The sequence below is a fragment of the Mandrillus leucophaeus genome, unplaced genomic scaffold (assembly GCF_000951045.1).
Source record: "Mandrillus leucophaeus isolate KB7577 unplaced genomic scaffold, Mleu.le_1.0 Scaffold331, whole genome shotgun sequence".
Taxonomy (NCBI): Eukaryota; Metazoa; Chordata; class Mammalia; order Primates; family Cercopithecidae; genus Mandrillus; species Mandrillus leucophaeus.
Genome location: NW_012103488.1, coordinates 1408168 through 1426851, shown reverse-complemented (window position 1 = coordinate 1426851; position 18684 = coordinate 1408168). Strand labels below are relative to the sequence as shown.

The 18684-nt window shown below is 44.7% G+C and overlaps 1 protein-coding gene across 2 annotated transcripts in view; it reads right to left on the bottom strand.

The window, feature by feature from the left end:
- The window catches only part of MYOF (myoferlin), a 179663-nt gene that overhangs the window by 129646 nt on the left and 31333 nt on the right, over positions 1–18684 (bottom strand). For both annotated transcript variants that reach the window (XM_011988472.1, XM_011988473.1), the window contains exons 2-3: positions 17860–17915; positions 14470–14561 (exon numbers count right to left, since the gene is read on the bottom strand). In XM_011988472.1, coding sequence (XP_011843862.1) covers positions 14470–14561; positions 17860–17915 — 148 coding nt within the window. The remainder of the gene's footprint in view (positions 1–14469; positions 14562–17859; positions 17916–18684) is intronic.

The window sequence follows — 18684 nt, the reverse complement described above, 5'->3', positions numbered from 1 at the left end:
CAGAGGATAAGAACAGTTTGGTCTAACCATAAGCCAATTGCCTTTAAAGGAGGTGACACTAAACCAAGAGCCTTTTTTCTTTTCTATTACTAATGTTATGAAAATGCTAGAATATTATAGTGTGACAGTGATGGGGAAGCTTTGCTCTATACATTCATGGAAAAGTAAGTCTCCCCATGAACTCCAACCAACACTAAAACAGAGGGACTACTGTCTCAAAAGGGAATTTTATAGTGAAAGAATCTCGACGTCCTCTGGCCCTCCAGCTTTCCTTGTGGAATTAATAAACTGCAGATGTCTTCAAAGTGAAGAAAAAGCCAGTCATGCTTCTTTGTCTTTCAGCCCACGAATGTCATAGAGTTTGGCATCAAGTCTCTATGTGACATCAAATATTACGCAATGGGAGCAACTACTTGAAAATAAGATGTTTTAATTGGGAATAAAAGAGTTTAATTGTAAACCAGTCAACTTAGTCTTGCAAGTATTGGTTAGGAGCCACTTAAACTGTTTTTCTTTCCCTCCATCTTCTTAAAATAGAGTATAGTTTGTTTACAAAAGAGAAATGGAAAATGTTCTCCCCTTTAGCATGGGCGCAAATGTGAAGGGCCGCATGCCTCTGGAGTGAGTAAGGGCTTTGCCGGCTGATTCTTCCTCCGGGGAGCTCACGTACACCAAGTTGTTCCTCTCTGCAGCAGAGACACAGCCCACATGATTTCTGGAGGAGGAGTAACTTGGAAATTCCTTCATGAAGGAAAAACTGTGTTGGAGGCTGAGAAATAAATCACATGTTGCACTGTTTCTGCCTCTAGAGATCGCAGCTCGGTCTCAACTTCCTGACCTCTGAGCAGGAACAGCAATCCCAACTGGACCGGGGACAAACACGATTCCAAGCTGCTCCTAGGTCCCCTGTAGGAAACCTAAAAAGAGGCTGACTTCCCCACCCTCAAAGCAGTAGGCTCTCAGCTGGCCGTGCCTTGTCATTTTGGCAGGCCTATGGCCCTGGGGTTCCAAGGGTGGGCCCCGTCTCTCTCCCCTACACTTCTCCCTCTTCTGGGCCAGTATCTGTCAAGCTCCTGCCCTGATCCCCAGCCAAAAGGCAGGAGAACCAAGCATGCCCCCTGTGAACCAGACTGGTGAAAGAGGCCGTGTTAGCTGACCCAAGAGTCTTCGCTTGGCCAAACTTGAGTGGAGTTCCTGAGCCTCCTCCTAGGCCTGCCTAGTGCTTTCTTATGAAATCCAGTGTTAGCAGAGAATCCTACTCAGCCAGTCTAGCAAACAACCCCTATCCTTGAGATGTGATCACCCTCCATATCTGATCGGCTTTCTCATTCTCTGCCATCCCCCACGTGATGTCCTCAGCAAGAATCCTGTTAGGTTGGGTTAGCCAGAATCCCCCTGACCGTGACATTTCCGCTTAGGAATGTTCCATCCACTGACCTCCACACTGCTCCTTGGCTACCAATTCCTACTTGCCCATGCTGTGTCTGAGAGGCACCCCATCTCTCCTCCCTTCCACGAGTCCCCGTTGCAGGGGTCACTTGACCTAACTCAGTCCTGAATGAAGCCTTCCTGCCCATACTGTACCAGGTGTCACTGAATAATTCTTTCTGAAAACCCCCATGGCAGCAGCTCATATCACAGGAAGCCCTTGCTAAGGTAAAATCCCCGCAAAGGGCTGCGCCTCAGTTCACCCCTCCACTTGCACTTGCCCACCCACCCTCACTCGGCCTCTGCATCGTCTCCCAAAACATTTCTCAGAATGTGCTTCCCCAGACGTCCCTCACCAGGGCCTCTGCAGATTCCCAAGTTCCTGAGTTGACTTTTTCCTTTAGGTAATTCTTATACCCAGGAAGTCCGAGAAACAATGGTCTAGACAGTAACTCCCAAAGGCTGTGGGAGTAAAGTGGAGGAGGTGGAGGGCTGGGGGTAGGGAAGGCAGCAGGCAACGCGGGATCTGGGGAGAGAGGGACATGAGTGGTTTTAAAAACATTCAGCATGGGAATCCAGGCTCACTTTGGAGAACCAGTCATCGTCCAATTATTTAATAGAACAAACTGTAGCAGGCAAACTCCATGAAAACCTCCTGGGCAGGCCTAGTGACCTGCGCGCCCCCCAGGAACTTCCGCTCCTGACTCCAGGCCAGGACTGCCGGAGAACCTTGGAGCTCCTTTCCCGTTCATCGAAAGCGGGTGTGGCTTTTTAAAAGGTAGAAGCCCTGATCTTTAACCGTGATTCCCAAACCTGGCTGGCACAAGTCTTGCCTCTACTTTTAGCTCACTCCACGCCCTGGTTTTGGAATCACTGACATAGCCTGAAGGCTGTGGCAGGATTTGAGCGGTTTTCGTGGCCAGCATCTACTGCGCTCTTTTTCCCAGCCCCTCTCACCTCTGCCACTCTGGCCACAATGATATCACTGTAACTCCCGCAAAGGGCTGAGTGGAAACCTAGGTCTCCTCACCAAAGCCCTCTGGGTCAGTGAGGCATTGAGGCCAGAGTCTGTGGCTGCGAGGAGCAGGCTTAACTCCTCTGGCATGGAGGAGATCCTGAATATTTTTTCTTAAATAGATGGTCACCTGCTATTTTATTTTCACCTGACCAATTCTGTGCCTGCCTGCCTGCCTGCCTGCCTGCCTGCTCTGATAGTTCAGTGGAGTTCTGATGCTGTCTCCAGCTAATTCCCTCAACCGTTAGAATCAAAGTAGTAGTTTTTTCATCCATCCATCCATCCATCCATCCATTTATTCACTAATTCATGCACTTGAACCTTTTAAGATAAGGAGGGATAGCTTTGCCTAATGACTAGGAACGTGGAGGCAGACAGACCCGACTAATTCAGGCTCAGGCTGTGTACAGGTTAACTTCTCCGGGCTTCAGTTTCCTCAACTGTAAAATGGGGATAATGACAGGTCCTACTTAATGGTATTGTTGCAGGGATTAAAAGAATGATATGGCAAGGGCTTAACAGTCACCTTGTATTATTATTTCAGACACTATGCTAGAAAAAGAGATCTATAAAAAACATATGAAGACAGGGCTCCTGGCTAGTACTTGGCAGTGAAAGCTGGTCTGAATCAGCTGGGGGCTGGGCAGGTGGGCATGAATGAATAGATAAGAACCCTTTGTAACTACCCACATCCATTTCTATGTAATCACTGTGCAAAGTTCTAAAAGCCAGTTCTTTATCTTACCTTCATTAAATAGCCCTTCCCCACCCTTAATACTACATATACCACAAATCCTTTCGGAAAACAATTTTCCTTTTCAGAGTTAGACCAGAGGTAAATGTCAGCTGCAGCTGAATTCTCATAAAATCCAATTTAGTGGCATCTGAATGAAGTTTGTAAACTTCATAACCCATTATAAAAGATTCCCCAGGCTGGGCACGGTGGCTTACGCCTATAATCCCAACACTTCGGGAGGCCGAGGTGGGTGGATCACGAGGTCAAGAGATCAAGACCATCCTGGCCAACATGGTGAAACCCCATCTCTACTAAAAATACAAAAATTAGCTGGCACCTGTAGTCCCAGCCACTCAGGAGGCTGGGGCAGGAAAATCACTTGAACCTGGAAGGCAGAGGTTGCAGTGAGCTGGGATTGTGCCACTGCACTCCAGCCTGTCGACAGAGCAAGAGTCCGTCTCAAAAAAGAAATCCCCCAAAACAAACCCTCATACAACAACCCTATCTAAACCATCACTCAGACCTCACCCTGCTGCTTTCTCTCCTTTACCCTGCTTTATTTTCTTCGTATCACTTATCACCATCTGTTATGTCATATGTGTATTTATCTGTTCCCTCTACTCAGATGTTAGCTCCATAAAAGGTATGGAGTACCCACAGTGTCTAGAGCTGTGTCTGACACATAGTAGGCATTAGTAAATATTTGTGGCATGAATAAATTAGCTGATACATCATTGAAGATAGTCCAATAACCTTGGAAATTATTTACAGGTTGTAAATCTTCCTCTCCTAAGAGATCACCCGCCAAAGAGCCATGGGAACATAATTACAGCTCTTGCCTTTATGAGATGCCTTTTCTCATTCAGCCTCTCTGGGTATCTTTCTCCAGGGCTGTGGCCCTTTCTTATTTAATCACAAGATCTTAACAGATACCAGCAGGATTGCAGCAGCTACTTAATCTGCCTCCCCAAAAAGTGCAGTTCAGCCTCTCCCTGTATAGAGATAGCCAGCCCAGATCAGCTCAGAACTTTTCAATGTTGCTGCCCTAACACCGAACTAAAAAGAAATCAGAACTGAGAGTTCTGCCCCAGAGTAACATCTGCTTCTGGTTTCGATTTTCGAACAGCCTGAGAAGCTACTCCAGTGAGAAGCACTTGCTTCAATCCATGGGCTATCTTATCCTTCCTCACCAACCAACCCCAGGAGAAGACAGACCACCTTCTCCCACTGTCATATTTACATGGGGCAAGGTCAGAAATGAGTTTTATAACTAGGAGAAATAAAAGTAATAAAAGCTTAAAGACAAGGTATTTCATATACGAGGAAATGAAAAACTTATGACCAATACCACACTTTGCCCTACCAAATTAATTTTATTCCAAACACAGTTTTTTTGGTTTTTCTAATTTAAAAGAAGCTTTGGGCTTTGCCTAGGGAGTTAGTACATTTCTTTTCTTTTCTTTTTTTTTTGAGACAGAGTCTCGCTCTGTCGCCCAGACTGGAGTGCAATGGCACAATCTCGGCTCACTGCAACCTCTGCCTCTTGGGTTCAAGCAATTCTCCTGCGTCAGTCTCTGGAGTAGCTGGGATTACAGGTGCCTGCCACCATGCCCGGATAATTTTGTTTGTTTGTTTGTTTGTGTTTTTGCACTCCACCCAGGCTGGAGTGCAATGGCGCGGTCTCAGTTCACTGCAACCTCCACCTCCTGGGTTCAAGCGATTCTCCTGCCTCAGCCTCCCGAGTAGTTGGGATTACAGGTGCCTGCCACCACACCTGGCTAATTTTTGTATTTTTAGTAGAGACGGGTGTTTGACCATGTTGGCCAGGCCGGTCTCGAACTCCTGACCTCGTGATCCACCCGCCTCAGCCTCCCAAAGTGCTGGGATTATAGGCATAAGCCACTGTGCCTGGCCGGGAGTTAGTACATGTCACAACGTAAGCTAGGTCTTTTGCTTTTTCTAATTCTATAGCCCCCAGAACAACCTCTCACTTTCAAGTTTTAGCACCCTGGTCCTCAACCTGAACACACACACACACACACACACACACACACACACACACACACACACATAGAATAAACCTTGGAAGGTCTGGGCTCTGTGTAAGAGGATTTTAATATACCTGTGTAAAATCCACATGCTTCCACTTAAAGAGCTGAGTGGCCTTTCACAATTTAATGAACCTCTTTCAGCCACATTTTTCTCATCTGTGAGTTGAAGATACGACTGTCTGACTGACTCATAATTGTTATAAAGATTAAATGCAATTATAAGTGAAATAGTTTTAGCATAGTCCCTGACACACAGTAAACCTAGAAAAAAAAATTAGCTATTTTGTTGTTTATCAGGAAACTGAAGTAATTTTTTCTTAATTATATCAAATGTGCCCTAGAGCTACTATTTATTGAGGAAGTACCACAGTTCCCATTATAAAGATTAAGAAATTTGCCAAGAGTCGCCCAAACAACAAGAAGCAAAACTAAAATTCTACCTAATCTCATGATTGTACAGCTGGCCACATGCCCACACCTCTTACACAAGAACTGGAATACATTTCCTTCTAGGTATATTGTTAGGCTTTTTGTTATCTCCTTCTCACAATGAGGAAAGAAAGAGACCCTCTCATATTGTTTTATATTGTTTTATACTCAGTACCTGTTTTAAGAAAAAAACAAGGAAGTAAAACCAAAGACAGGCAGCCCCGCACTAGGCCCAAAACCAGGCCTGGGCCTGCCTGGCCTAAACCTTCTCAGGCTGTTCGAAAATCTAAACCAGAAGCAGATGTTATTCTGGGGCAGAATTCTCCGTTCTGATTGCTTTTTAGTTCCGTGTTTGAGCAGCGACACTGAAAAGTTCTGAGCTGGTCTCCTCTCTCTTCTCTAACTCATGACTTAGAAACCGATGTTATTCATAGATGCCAGACATTGTATAGAAGAACACTGTGAAACTCCCTGCCCTGTTCTGTTTCTCTCTGACCACCAGTGCATGCAGCCCCTGTCACGTACCCCCTGCTTGCTCAAATCAATCACAATGCTTTCATGTGAAATCTTTAGTGTTGTGAGCCCTTAAAAGGGACAGAAATTGTGCACTCAGGGAGCTCAGATGTTAAGGCAGCAGCTTGCCGATGCTCCCAGCTGAATAAGGCCCTTCCTTCTACAACTCGGTGTCTGAGAGGTTTTGTCTGCGGCTCGTCCTGCTACAACAGTACAGCAAAACAGATGCCTTGCTTGAGATTTATATTCAGAAACTGTTTCTAACTTTGTTCTGCATTGGTGTGGGAGTATATATAATGGTGGTTTTGCATGCATAAGTACACATATTTGGAGGGCAGAAAGAATACTAGAAATGTAAATTCTGAGACAGATAATTATGGTCACTTTATTTCAGACATTGCAATTTTCATCTCTAGTAGTTGAAGTTAAGATTTTAAATTATCTTCCATGTCCCTACTAACATGCTCAAGTAATTCTCCACCTTCTTGAATCTATAGAATAGAATTCTAACACTCAGCAGGGCATGGTGGCCCATGCCTGTAATCCCAGTACCTTGGGAGGCTGAGGGGGGCGGATCACGTGAGGCCAGGAGTTTGAGACCAGCCCGGCCAACATGGTGAAACCCCGTCTCTAGTAAAAATACATAAATTAGCTGAGCATGGTGGCATGTGCCTGTAATTCCATCTACTCTGGAGGCTGAGGCAGGAGAATCACTTGAACCCGGAGGCAGAGGTTGCAGTGAGCTGAGATCATGCCACTGCACTCCAGCCTGGGCAACTCTGTCTCACAAAAACAAAACAAAACAAAACCACACGCGCACACACACACACACACACACACACACACAAATTTTTTAAAGAATTATAATTTTTTAAAAGCATTTAAAAAATTTTTTTAAAGAATTATAATACTTGTTTTATGTCCATGTCTACTGATTGTGTGCCATTTCTGGGTCAGTTTCTATTGTTTTCTCTCTACATTATGGAGGCAAAATCCTTCCCTATGAATTACAAGTGTTTCCCCGGTTGGTGGGAACATAAACTCTTTCTAGTCCTGCCTCAGGTAGTTTCCTCACTCAGTTCTCAGCTGAAGATTCAAGGGGAACTCTCTGTAAGTCTCTGAAGTGCTCTCTGTCTCTCCTCTCTCTTTTCTCTTCTTTCTTCTCTCTCTGTCTGTGTGTGTGTGTGTGTGTGTGTGTGTGTGTGTGTATGTTTCTCTCCTCTTGGTCCATTAGTAACCTTGGCGTCTCTAGACTAACCTTGGCGTCTCTAGACTCCCATCTGTACCTCTCCAACTCTGGGAGACTACAAGGATCTGCCTGGGTTCCCTTTTCTTGAGTTGCAGCATGGAAATGAGTCTTTCTAGGCATTAAGCCGGGACCTCACAGGGCTTACCCCATTTGTCTCCCATCTCTTAGAGATCACTGTTCTGTGCCAGCAAAGTCCAACATCTGAAAACTACTGTTGCATGTATTTTGTTTTAGTTGTGTCAGGTGGAAGGGTAAATCTAATCCCTTAGCATAACAAAACTACAGTCAATTCCAAACTACAGTCTATTTAAGGATGAGAATTCGGAGGCCTGGAGAGGGTAACTAACTTGCCCAGGTCACCCACTAGTAATCAGTAGATCTGGGTCTCTAATTGGCTTCTGCCTGGCTCCAGAATCCCAGCTTTCAAATACCATGCTCTGCTGCCTTCCTGTGAGCTCAGCGTTGAGTTCCACATTTCTCTACAAAAGGGCATGAGCTTTCTGAGAGAGGTTTGTTTCTCTTGTGTTCTGACCTTTGTATCCTGACCCCTTTGCAGCTTAAACCCAAGTTGGAACTAGGGAGCTGTTTCAGAGAGCCGAGGCGGACAGATTCCGCATTGGTGACCCATTATCAGTAAGCTGACATGACAGCTGCAAGGTGCTTCGTAAATGGTAAATGTCATCCATGTAGGAGCATCATAAACTCACTTGTTCACTCATTCATCCAACACACATTTATTTAGAGCCTACCGTATGCCAGGCACTGTTCTAAGTGCTGGTCTCACGGCACTGAACAAGAGTGACATGGAGTTTGCTATCCAGTAGAGAGAGAACAAATGATTAAGTAAATAGAAAAGAACTTTTCAGCTGGTGGTAAATGCTGAGTTACATATAGCAGGTGTGTGGACCAGCACATACCCTGAGTACTTGTCTAAAACACAATTCTAACATCTATATGCTCACACAGAATCCTTTTCCCATTCTCATCCTCACATGAACTCCCTAATAAGAAGGGCTTTGAAAGAATAAAACAGAGTAATAAGATAAAGAGTGACAGGGAGAGGCTGCTCTAGGCTGGATGATCAGACATGGTGAGGCCCAATGACAAGATTTTACGTCTATTGTAGTTTGAAGGAAGGAGCACTCCATGCAAAGGGAATAGCAAATGCAAAAACTCTAGGCAATACCTGTTTTTTCTCCTGGGCATGTGTGTCCACGTGTGCATACACGCACACACACACACAAATCTGAAAACTTGTCAATATCTTTTATTTCTACATGTACAGGTTCTTGAGGATGGCACTTTTAGGAACTCAAGGGTAGGGCCAGGATGCCAACAGATCAGGGTCCCCGCCTCAACCCCTCTGAGGCTAAAGTCTACTCTCTCCTTCTCAAGGTCACTGTGAAGAGCAAATGAGATGAGATATAGTCTCTTCATGTATCTGGCCCATTGCAGAATATAGGCATAAGTGACTTCCTATTCAACAGTATAAAAATGCTTAAAACTTCTACCTAGGGTGGAGCTTATAAAAGGTAGCAATACACTGATATTGAGAATTCTTTCTTTTTTTTCAAAATTAGGAGGAAAAATCACTTCTATTTCAGCAGAGAGAATTGATCATTCTACCTACATTTTGTTTCCTATAGGTAGTCAGAGGCTTTTAGTATAACATAAAAGTCAAGTGTACAGGCCTGGATATAAATGAGCTGACTCTGACACACACCTGTTGTGTGACGTTAAGCAGATTACTAAACCTCTCTGAGGAAAAATCGGACCCATCATATGGAGTGTGTGTGAGGATCAAGTGGGATAATGAATGCAAAGGGCTGGGCACAGCCCTTAGCACATGCTAAGTCCTCACCAAGCGATAGCCATTGGCTGTCTGCAAAGGGAACTTTCATTCTTCAGCCTCTGGGAAAATCTTTCCACTCTGACATTTCCTCTAAAAATAACATTTCATGTTCCTCATGAAACCAAGAGGCTCCTCTGTCTCCTTTCTCACCCTCATTCCCTCCAAATGGCTGGTTGGATGACTGTAAAGTGAGGAAGAGGAGAGTCCATAGTGAACAGGGCAACGTGCTCCCAGTACCCGAGGGGTGGGGAGGTCTCACTGCCCGCAGGCGCTGTGAGCCTGGGACTGCCTGGGTCTAGCCCATGCGGGTGTAGGCATGGAGCACAGCCAGCCCAGGCAGCTGGGAACTGTTTGCTAACAGGCCAGGAGCAGCAGATGCAAAACGACGGCTCGTGTTTGCACAGGCCATCTCCATGGTAACAGCAAAGTCAACAGGCAGGACATTCCTTAAGTTGTAGAAAACCCTTCCGCCCCCACCCTGCGCTTCAGGTGAGGGAAGCGGTCCCACACTGAGCTGTAAGTGGATCCTCAAAGGCCAGAACTTTAGCAGAAAAGCCAAAAAGAAAATCCGGGCCCAAAATACACAAATATTTTGGACACACATACAACTTATTCCCAGATGGTTAAAAAAATGTTTGTTTCTGAAATGCACAGGTAATTTGACCAAGGTGTGTGTATTGGTTAGTTGGTGGAAACTAAACTAATTAATGATCGTGATTCCCAGCTGAGGATGGGGAGGCACACTGCTGAGTAAAAGAGCAGAGGCGACGGAGGGGCAGAAAATCATGCCTTGTTCATTACAGAGCTGACGCAGGGTCGGCCTTCCATTGCAAGACAGTAAACTATGCAGTGGAATCTACAGGACAGAGAGATAATGTTCTAATTATTAATAAAATCACCTCCTCCAACGACCTGACCATAAGGCCTAAAATTCCCATGTTGTTCACTTTTTCAAGTAAGTCACTGATGGCCTTCAGTCCAAAAGTCAATGCTACGGGGAAATTAACTATTAGCAGCTGTTATGCCATCACTCGATTACTTTCTCAGAAAGTGCTTTGAAGCGGGGCCTTGAAGGACTGAGCCACAGGACAGGTAAGTTTTGTACAGGAAAAGAATTGGCAGAGGGTGCAGGGTGTGGCTCAGAGGGCAGGCCTCAGCGCATACCACTGTGGGAGCCAGGAAACTTAAAGACACTGGATGCCCAGCAACAGTCAGGGGGATGGAAGATGGGAGGAAGGAAAGATTGAAAAAGTAATCAAGACCAGCTTCATAACTGGCTTAGAATTTACCTTCTTCTGTTATGCCTAACAATTCCCGTCATCATAATATCAGAGTAACCACGTGCTCATTCGGTCTTTTTTTTTTCTCCCTCACTCCGTCACCAGCGCTGGAACGCAGTGGTGTGATCTCGGTTCACTGCAACCTCTGCCTCCCAGGTTCCAGAGATTCTTGTGCCTCGGCCTCCCAAGCTGGGATTACAGGTGTGCACCACCACACCCAGCTAATTTTTGTATTTTAGTAGAGACAGGGTTTCGCCACGATGACCAGGCTGGTCTCGAACTCCTGGCCTCGAGTGATCCGCCTGCCTCTGCCTCCCAAAGTGCTGACATGACAGGCATGAGCCACCACATCCAGCCTCATTTGGTCTTTATACTCAGCAGGCATCAGAACACCAAGTGCAACATAGCTCAGCATGATGCATGGTGCCCCTGAACCTTAGAAGGACCCTCTTAGAACAGGACCTATCGTATTTTCTTTGTTCAGAATTATGCATGTCATAGGTTCAGAAAAATATGAAAATGTCCAGGTTCAGATAGACTGTACGTGAACTCCATCTCTAGAAATGCATACAAATGTCCAAAATGAGTGCCAGGATGAGCCTTAGGGTGGGGAGCTGTCCTCTTCCCATCACTGCTGTCATCTGAGGGCCCCACTGTGTTTTCAATAGGTCTAAAATAAATATAAAATGGTATCCCAGTATTGTTTTCCTGCTTCCTAACTGGTTCCTACCTCCAGTCTCCACACAAAAAGCCTGAGTGATCCTTTTAAAATATGTCAGATCATAAGCAAAACCTTTTAACGGATTCCCATTCCACTTGGGATGAAATCCAAAGCCCGTAAAGTCACACATATTGTGGTTTCTCTGACCTCACCTCCTTCCTGCACTTTCACCCCTCACTGTGCCCCAGCCTGGCTGCCCTTCTCACATTTCTCCAGCATCCCCAGTGCAGTCCTGCCTCAGGGCCTTTGCACTTGCTATTCTCTGCCTGGAATATTCTTCCCCACTACCCCCCAGTGAACTGCATGGCTCAGTTCTTCATTATGTTAGGTTGCTGCAAAATTGTAATTACTTTTGTGATTATATTTAGGTCTATGCTCAATTGTCACCTTATCACCACTTCACATAAAATGGGATCTCCCTTCCCCGCTACCCCTGACCACTTTCCTTTTTCCTCTGATTTGCTTTTCTTCATGGGATATAACAGTTTCTTCTTTAGCTCACAGCATTTCAAGGTACCTGACACATTATGTTTATATTTTTTAGTGTATTTGTTTATTTTCTAACTTTCTCTAAGTATCATAGCCTTCAGGAAAGCAAGGACTTTAAACCATAGATGAGAGTTTTGAGGCCAACCCATTGCCATGCTGAAATAGATAAGGCATAAAATGAGGAAGACCTCAACTAGGCTGGTGGCTGTAGGTCTGGGGAAGAAACACACGCACAAGCACAGACTTTGGAAAGGAAGAAAACATAAGATCTGGGGACAGACTGGATAAGAGGCAAGAGGGGGCTGGGCGCGGTGGCTGATGCCTGTAATCCCAGCACTTTGGAAGGCCGAGGTGGGCAGATCACTTGAGGTCAGGAGTTTGAGACCAGCCTGTCCAACATGGTGAAACCCTGTCTCTACTAAAAATACAAAAGTTAGCTGAGCATGGTGGTGTGCACCTGTAATCCCAGCTACTCGGGAGGCTGAGGCAGGAGAATCACTTGAACCTGGGAGGCAGAGGTTGCAGTGAGCCAAGATCACGCCACTGCCCTCCAGCCTGGGTGACAGAGTGAGACTCTGTCTCAAACAAAACAAAACAAACAAACAAAAAACAAGCAAGAGGGAGAGGGTGCAGAGAGGTTTGAAGTTTTAAGCCCAGGATCTGAAACCATCCTGTCCAATATGGTGGCCACTAGCCACACTTGGCTACAGAGCACTTGAAATGTGGTTAGTCTCTGAATTGAGAAGTGCTGTAAGTGTGAAGTAAACGCTTGAGTAAGAGAAAGAATGTGTGCAGAATATCACAATGATTCAAACACATTGATTACACGTTGAAATAACATTTTGGATCTGCTGAGTTAAATATATTATTAAAATTGATTTCACCCATTTCTTTATATTTGTGTTAATCTGGCAACTAGAAAATTTTAAATTGCATATGCACCCTGCACTGTATTTCTGTTGGAGAGGCCTGGTCTACAATATAAACAATGGTACCATTTGCAGAAAGAAGAAAGCAAAGAAGAGGAGGGCCTAGTCTTAGTAACATGCAGGAGGCTAGTGTGAGGCCCTCCCCTCCCCTTCCCCAAAACTTTGAAATATGGGAAATAAAACTGGCTTTTGGGAGTTGGGGTGGGGAATAAATAATCATATAATAGTTCACAGCTGAGATATGCAACAGACCCTTAAAAAGCTAGAATAGTTTCCAGTGCAAGAGAGTGGGACCAGAACCTGCCAGAGTGTATGCAGGTATGTATTTATTTATTTAGAGATAGGGTCTCACTATGTTACCCAGGCTGGTTTCCAACTCCTTGGCTCAAGTGATCCTTCCACCTCAGCCTCCCAAAGTGCTAGGATTATAGGTATGAGACACCACACCCGTCCCAGAATGTATTTATATAGTTACAGAAAAATATGCAGGGGGCATCGGTCAGCAACGGAGAATGGTAAAAAGGATCTCATCAAAGGCAAACATGGGAGTGCCTATCAAAGCACTGTCCAGGGAGTCCATGTCTGTGCAGACTGTCTTATTCTGATGCCGGTAAGCAGAAGACCCCAATAACTGCAGTGACCATCTAATTTACTGTACCCCTGTAATCCCAGCACTTTGGGAGGCTGAGGTGGACAGATTAGTTGAGGCCAAGAGTTTGAGACCAACCTGGCCAACATGGTGAAACCTCATCTCTACTAAAAAACACAAAAATAGGCCGGGTGCAGTGGCTCACACCTGTAATCCCAGCACTTTGGGAAGCCGAGGCAGGCGAATCATGAGGTCAGGAGTTCGAGATCAGCCTGACCAACATGGTGAAACCCCATCTCTACTAAAAATACAAAAATTAGCCAGGCATGGTGGCACACGCCTGTAGTCCCAGCTACTCAGGAGGCTGAGGCACAAGAATCACTTGAACATGGGAGGCGGAGGTTGCAGTGAGCCGAGACTGCGCCACTGCACTCCAGCCTGGGTGACAGAGCGAGACTCCGTCTCAAAAAAAAAAAAACAACTTTGGTCTCTTGTGAACTTGGTTAGTTTGAGTTGGTAACATAAGACTGGGTCTAAGTCTACAAGGCCAAAGTCCAGATCCAGGGCTAGGGTGAATTTATTAATACTAAGGTCCTTCTGTCCCACGGGGAGCTGTTGGTGAAGTCTCCCAACTTTACCCAGTGGTCAACCCTCGGTGTCACCACAGGCACCACCGTGACCCTTCCCCATGTGAAAGGAAAGAGGCAGTAAGACAAGGATTAAGGTCTGTTTAGGTCTGTTGGGATTAAAAGGCGAAGGAGACATTACAATGGAAATGGGGCTGAAAGTAAAACTTGAATGACAGGTGTATGGGCCACAGATAATCAGAAGAAGTGATCTGGGTTGTATGCATTATCACTACAGTTCAGATAAACTACCAGAGGTAGGAACTACAGTTAATCAAGAAGTTGCGGGCGTGTGAACAGGCTTCACTCTAAGTGCCAAGTTTGATAGACTAGTGGTGGCTCGGTGTTTGCAGCTTTTTAGGAAAAAAGTAGTCAGTGGGAAAAAGTGCTGTGATGGATTAGCCACATCTGCTATTGGCTCAGAAGGGAGCAGGGCATGGAATTAAAGCACATTTATATTGGAAGGATTATAATATGTTATTAAAGATGTGTCTCTTCAACAAAATAAACAACAGTGAGATAGTAATACATAAAATGAGAAAAACAGGTGAAAACAACTTACTTATTTTGTCCAATTGTCTCGAAATCTTTCACAATAATCCCAAGGGAAGATGAAAAGTCCAGTGGTATACCCCTCAAGTCAAACTCCAAAATCTGTTCACAGAAAGGTTTTGAAAAAAAAAAAGGCTGTTAAAGGAGCAGAGATTATACTAAGATGCACCAGTTACCACATGGTGGGTCATTATTTTCACCAATGACAATCTTTTGAAGTTAGGCAGAAATGATTAAATTCTAAACCTTAAGGCAGCTGAGGGGGTGGGAAGGCAAACCAGATGTTGACTTGGAGGACCTGTAGACAACTCCTGGCTTTCTGCTTTCTAGGTTCTGTGGCTTCAGCCGGGTCACCACACACCCCTGCCTCATACTCAAGAGCTGGACTCAACACCTACCACAACTGCTGAAAGAATAAAATGCAGAGTGTATGTGAAAACATTTTCTTCAATGGCCAGTTTTAAATTATCTGCTCTTCTTAATCATACTACTATCAAACAAAGAAGATGAATAATCTAAGAAAACATTTTCTAAAGTGCCTCTCATTTTAAGTTCCACTATGGTAGGTCAACACTGTAATACACCGACCTTTCTGAGTCTCTCATTTTAATGCAGTAGGTTGCTTGCTAATGACAAATGTAAAAAAAAAAAAGATTGATAAAGTGTCACTGATGCCTTTGATTGATTAGGTAATACATGAATTAAATAAATTAAATGATGACTTGATCCTCCTTGTAGTGGGCTTGGAATGGAAGGAAAGCTTGTTTCAGAACGTCTCAAAAAATTATTTTCAGAACTTTTAAAAAAAAACCAAGTTCTCAGTCTCCTCAGTAGCTGGGGATTACAGGTGCACACCACCATGCCTAGCTAATTTTTTTTTCTTTTTTTTTTTTTTGAGACAGAGTCTTGCTCTGTTGCCCAGGCTAAAGCGCAGTGGCACAATTTCGGCTCACTGCAACCTCTGCTTCCTGGATTCAAGCGATTCTCCTGTCTCAGCCTCCTGAATAGCTGGGATTACAGGAGCCTGCTACCATGCCCTGCTAATTTGTGTATTTTTAGTAGAGATGGGCTTTCACCATGTTGGCCAGGTTGGTCTCGAACTCCTGACCTCATGATCCACCCTCCTCGACCTCCCAAAGTCCTGGGATTACAGGCGTGAGCCACCGTACCTGGCCAATTTTTGTATTTTTAATAGACAGGGTTTCACCATGTTGGCCAGGCTGGTCTCGAACTCCTGATCTCATGTGATCCACCCGTCTTGGCCTCCCAAAGTGCTGGGATTACAGGCATGTGCCACCGCACCTGGCCTCAGAGCTTCTATTAGAACACGCCCAGGTTGGGGATGGTGGCTCATACCTGTAACTCCAGCACTTTGGGAGGCTGAGGCAAGGAGTTCAAGACCAGCCTGGGCAACATAGTAAGATTCTATCTCTATGAAAAATTTAAAAATCAGCAGAGTGAGGTGGTGTGTGCCTGTAGTCCCAGCTCCTTGGGAGGCTGAGGCAGGAGAATGGCGAGAACTCAGGAGGCAGAGCTTGCGGTGAGCCAAGATCTCGCCACTGTACTTCGGCCTGGGCAACATAGTGAGACTCCGTCTCAAAAATAAATAAGTAAATAAAAAATAAAAAACGCTAGGCTTGGTGACTTACACGTGTAATCCCAGCACTTTGGGAGGCCAAGTGGGTGGATCACCTGAGGTCGAGACTTCGAGACCAGCCTGATCAACATGGAGAAACCCTGTTTCTACTAAAAATACAAAATTAGTTGGGCGTGGTGGCACATGCCTGTAATCCCAGCTACTCAGGAGGCTGAGGTGGGAGAATCGCTTGAACCCGGGAGGCGGAGGTTGCGGTGAGGAACCTGCACTCCAGCCTGGGCAACAAGAGTGAAACTCTGTCTCAATCCCCCCCCCCAAAACCAACCAACCAACCAAAAAAAACACAAGGCATTAAAAAGTTTTTTGTTTCACTTCATTCAAGGATAAAAGGTCTAGCCAGGCGCAATGGCTTACACCTGTAATCCCAGCACTTTGGGAGGCTGAAGCAGGTGGATCACTGGAGCTCAGTAGTTCAAGACCAACCTGGGCAACACAGCAAAAGCCCATCTCTACAAAAAAACTTAGTTGGGGTGTGGTGCGTGCTTGTGGTCCCAGCTACTCAGGAGGCTGAGGTGGGAGGATCACCTGAGCCCAGGAATTCAAGGCAGTATTGAGCTTTAATCATGCCACTGCACTCCAACCTGAGGGAGACTCTGTCTCAAAATAAAAATTAAAAAAAAAAAAAAAAAGATAAGGGTGTAGTCCGTATCTTATAGAGACTGAAACTAGTTGGGAGAGAAAGATGGGTGGGTGGAGGGGAGCTTTCATGGCCTGGTGACTTGGTGAAAATAACAAAGACATTCATTACTGCTTTTGTCCAGGGAGGTTTGACTCAGCTTTTGAAAAACACAATGGAGCTGGCCATCAACTATTAAAAAGTTAAAGTTTCATGAATAATTGGGTGGTTTAAAAAAATGAGAGAGAGTAGGAAAATCCCATTCTGTGGGAAGAATTAAATTGTTTCACATATTTGTGAAAATATTAAACACTGAAACACTTCTAAAATAGATATAAGGTCAACAGCTGGGGGAGGTAAATAAGTTATATATCTTCAGTAGACTATTACACAGTAATTAAAATACTTTTGAATTGAATGATATGGGCATATGTCAGGATATAATAGTAAGAAAGTGTAGGAGAGGAAATCATTTGCTATATGATGCTAGTTTGTGTATCAGACGTCAGATTTTATTAAATACATCCCTCCAATAAACACTTGGTGATACATCACAGATGTTAATAGTAGGTGCCTCTACACAGTGGGACCCAAGTTAATTTTTTAATGATTAACTGAAGTTTCCAAAAATTTCCACATGAAGTATATTGGACATCGCTTTTATCAACATAAAAACAATATATGTCATTACCCAGCTAGACACACAGAGAATCATGTGATATACTCTTGATTTGTCACATGCAGATATGTTTTTAATTATGAGGCCTTCCTTCTGAGACTCTGGAGATGATCTAATCCCATCCTTGCTCTACACATGTGCCCCAGATATGCAGTGTAAGTGGACCTAGCCCACATAGTAAGCTCATGGCGGTGCCTGGTAAGAACTCAACTCCCTTGCCAGTCCAGGCTTCCCTCGCCATGCCACTGCTGTACAGAAGATGGTCGCTGGTAAGCTACTGTCCTTGAACTGCCCGGCTCTCTTGGTGAGCACAAAGGGAAATGGAGTGGGTGGGGGTGAAATGTAGAGATTCTCCTTCCAAAGGGAAGAGATAACCTCTTACCCAAAGATAGGACAAGCAGAGATAACTTATCTATTAAAACAAAGTTGAAGAAAACGATGAAGTCACCTCATTCCAGACAGGGTTCAATTCATTATCAACTTTCTTTGTTTTCTTTTTCTCATCTGCAAAAGAGATAAAGGAAGAGACAGCAATCATTTATAAAAAATTAAAGAGCATGGGCCATTCATTTATTCTAAGAACATTACCCAAAGGCCTACTTGTGCCCACATTTCCCCATTCATCTGCTTAGGATGGGGGTTTACCTGAATCACAGTTTTCCAAATGAAATGGCCTTTTCTGGTCTACAAGATTTTCCCATCTCCAGGTCTACATGGAGTTAAGGGATGTGATGTTCTGCCCTTCCCTCACCAAGGCTACCCAGAGCCTCTGCATCTCCGGCTTGCTGTAGAAAGAAGCCAACAAAGCTAACCTCTGAGATGCTGATATTGCTATTTTATAGGCAAAGATATTGAGGCTCAAAGAGTTAAGACATTTATCTGAGCTCACACCTGGCAGTAATGCCCTGCTTTAAACCTGGAATTTCAGCTTTGAAGCTCATGCTGCTTCTGAGTGTGCTAAGACACCAGCAGAGCTCCAGTATCAAGCTGGACTCCCTCCCATAGGCTTTGGTACAATGTCATAAGCAGATGAACACTTTCTAGGACTTGCAGATAATTTGGGGCTTCCTTTTCTCTGAGGCCATCTTTTCTGCAGACATAAGATCTTTCTTCTCTGTGTCTGAGCCTGGACAGTACCCCACCTGGATGAGCACACGAGTAATTCAACTTTAAGCAAGTACTTAAAGTTTCCTTGTAGCAATGTCCAAAGAGCAGAGGCTTCTCTTGGGTCCCCAAGTCCTCAAATACCTACCCAAATAAAAGCTAATCTTTG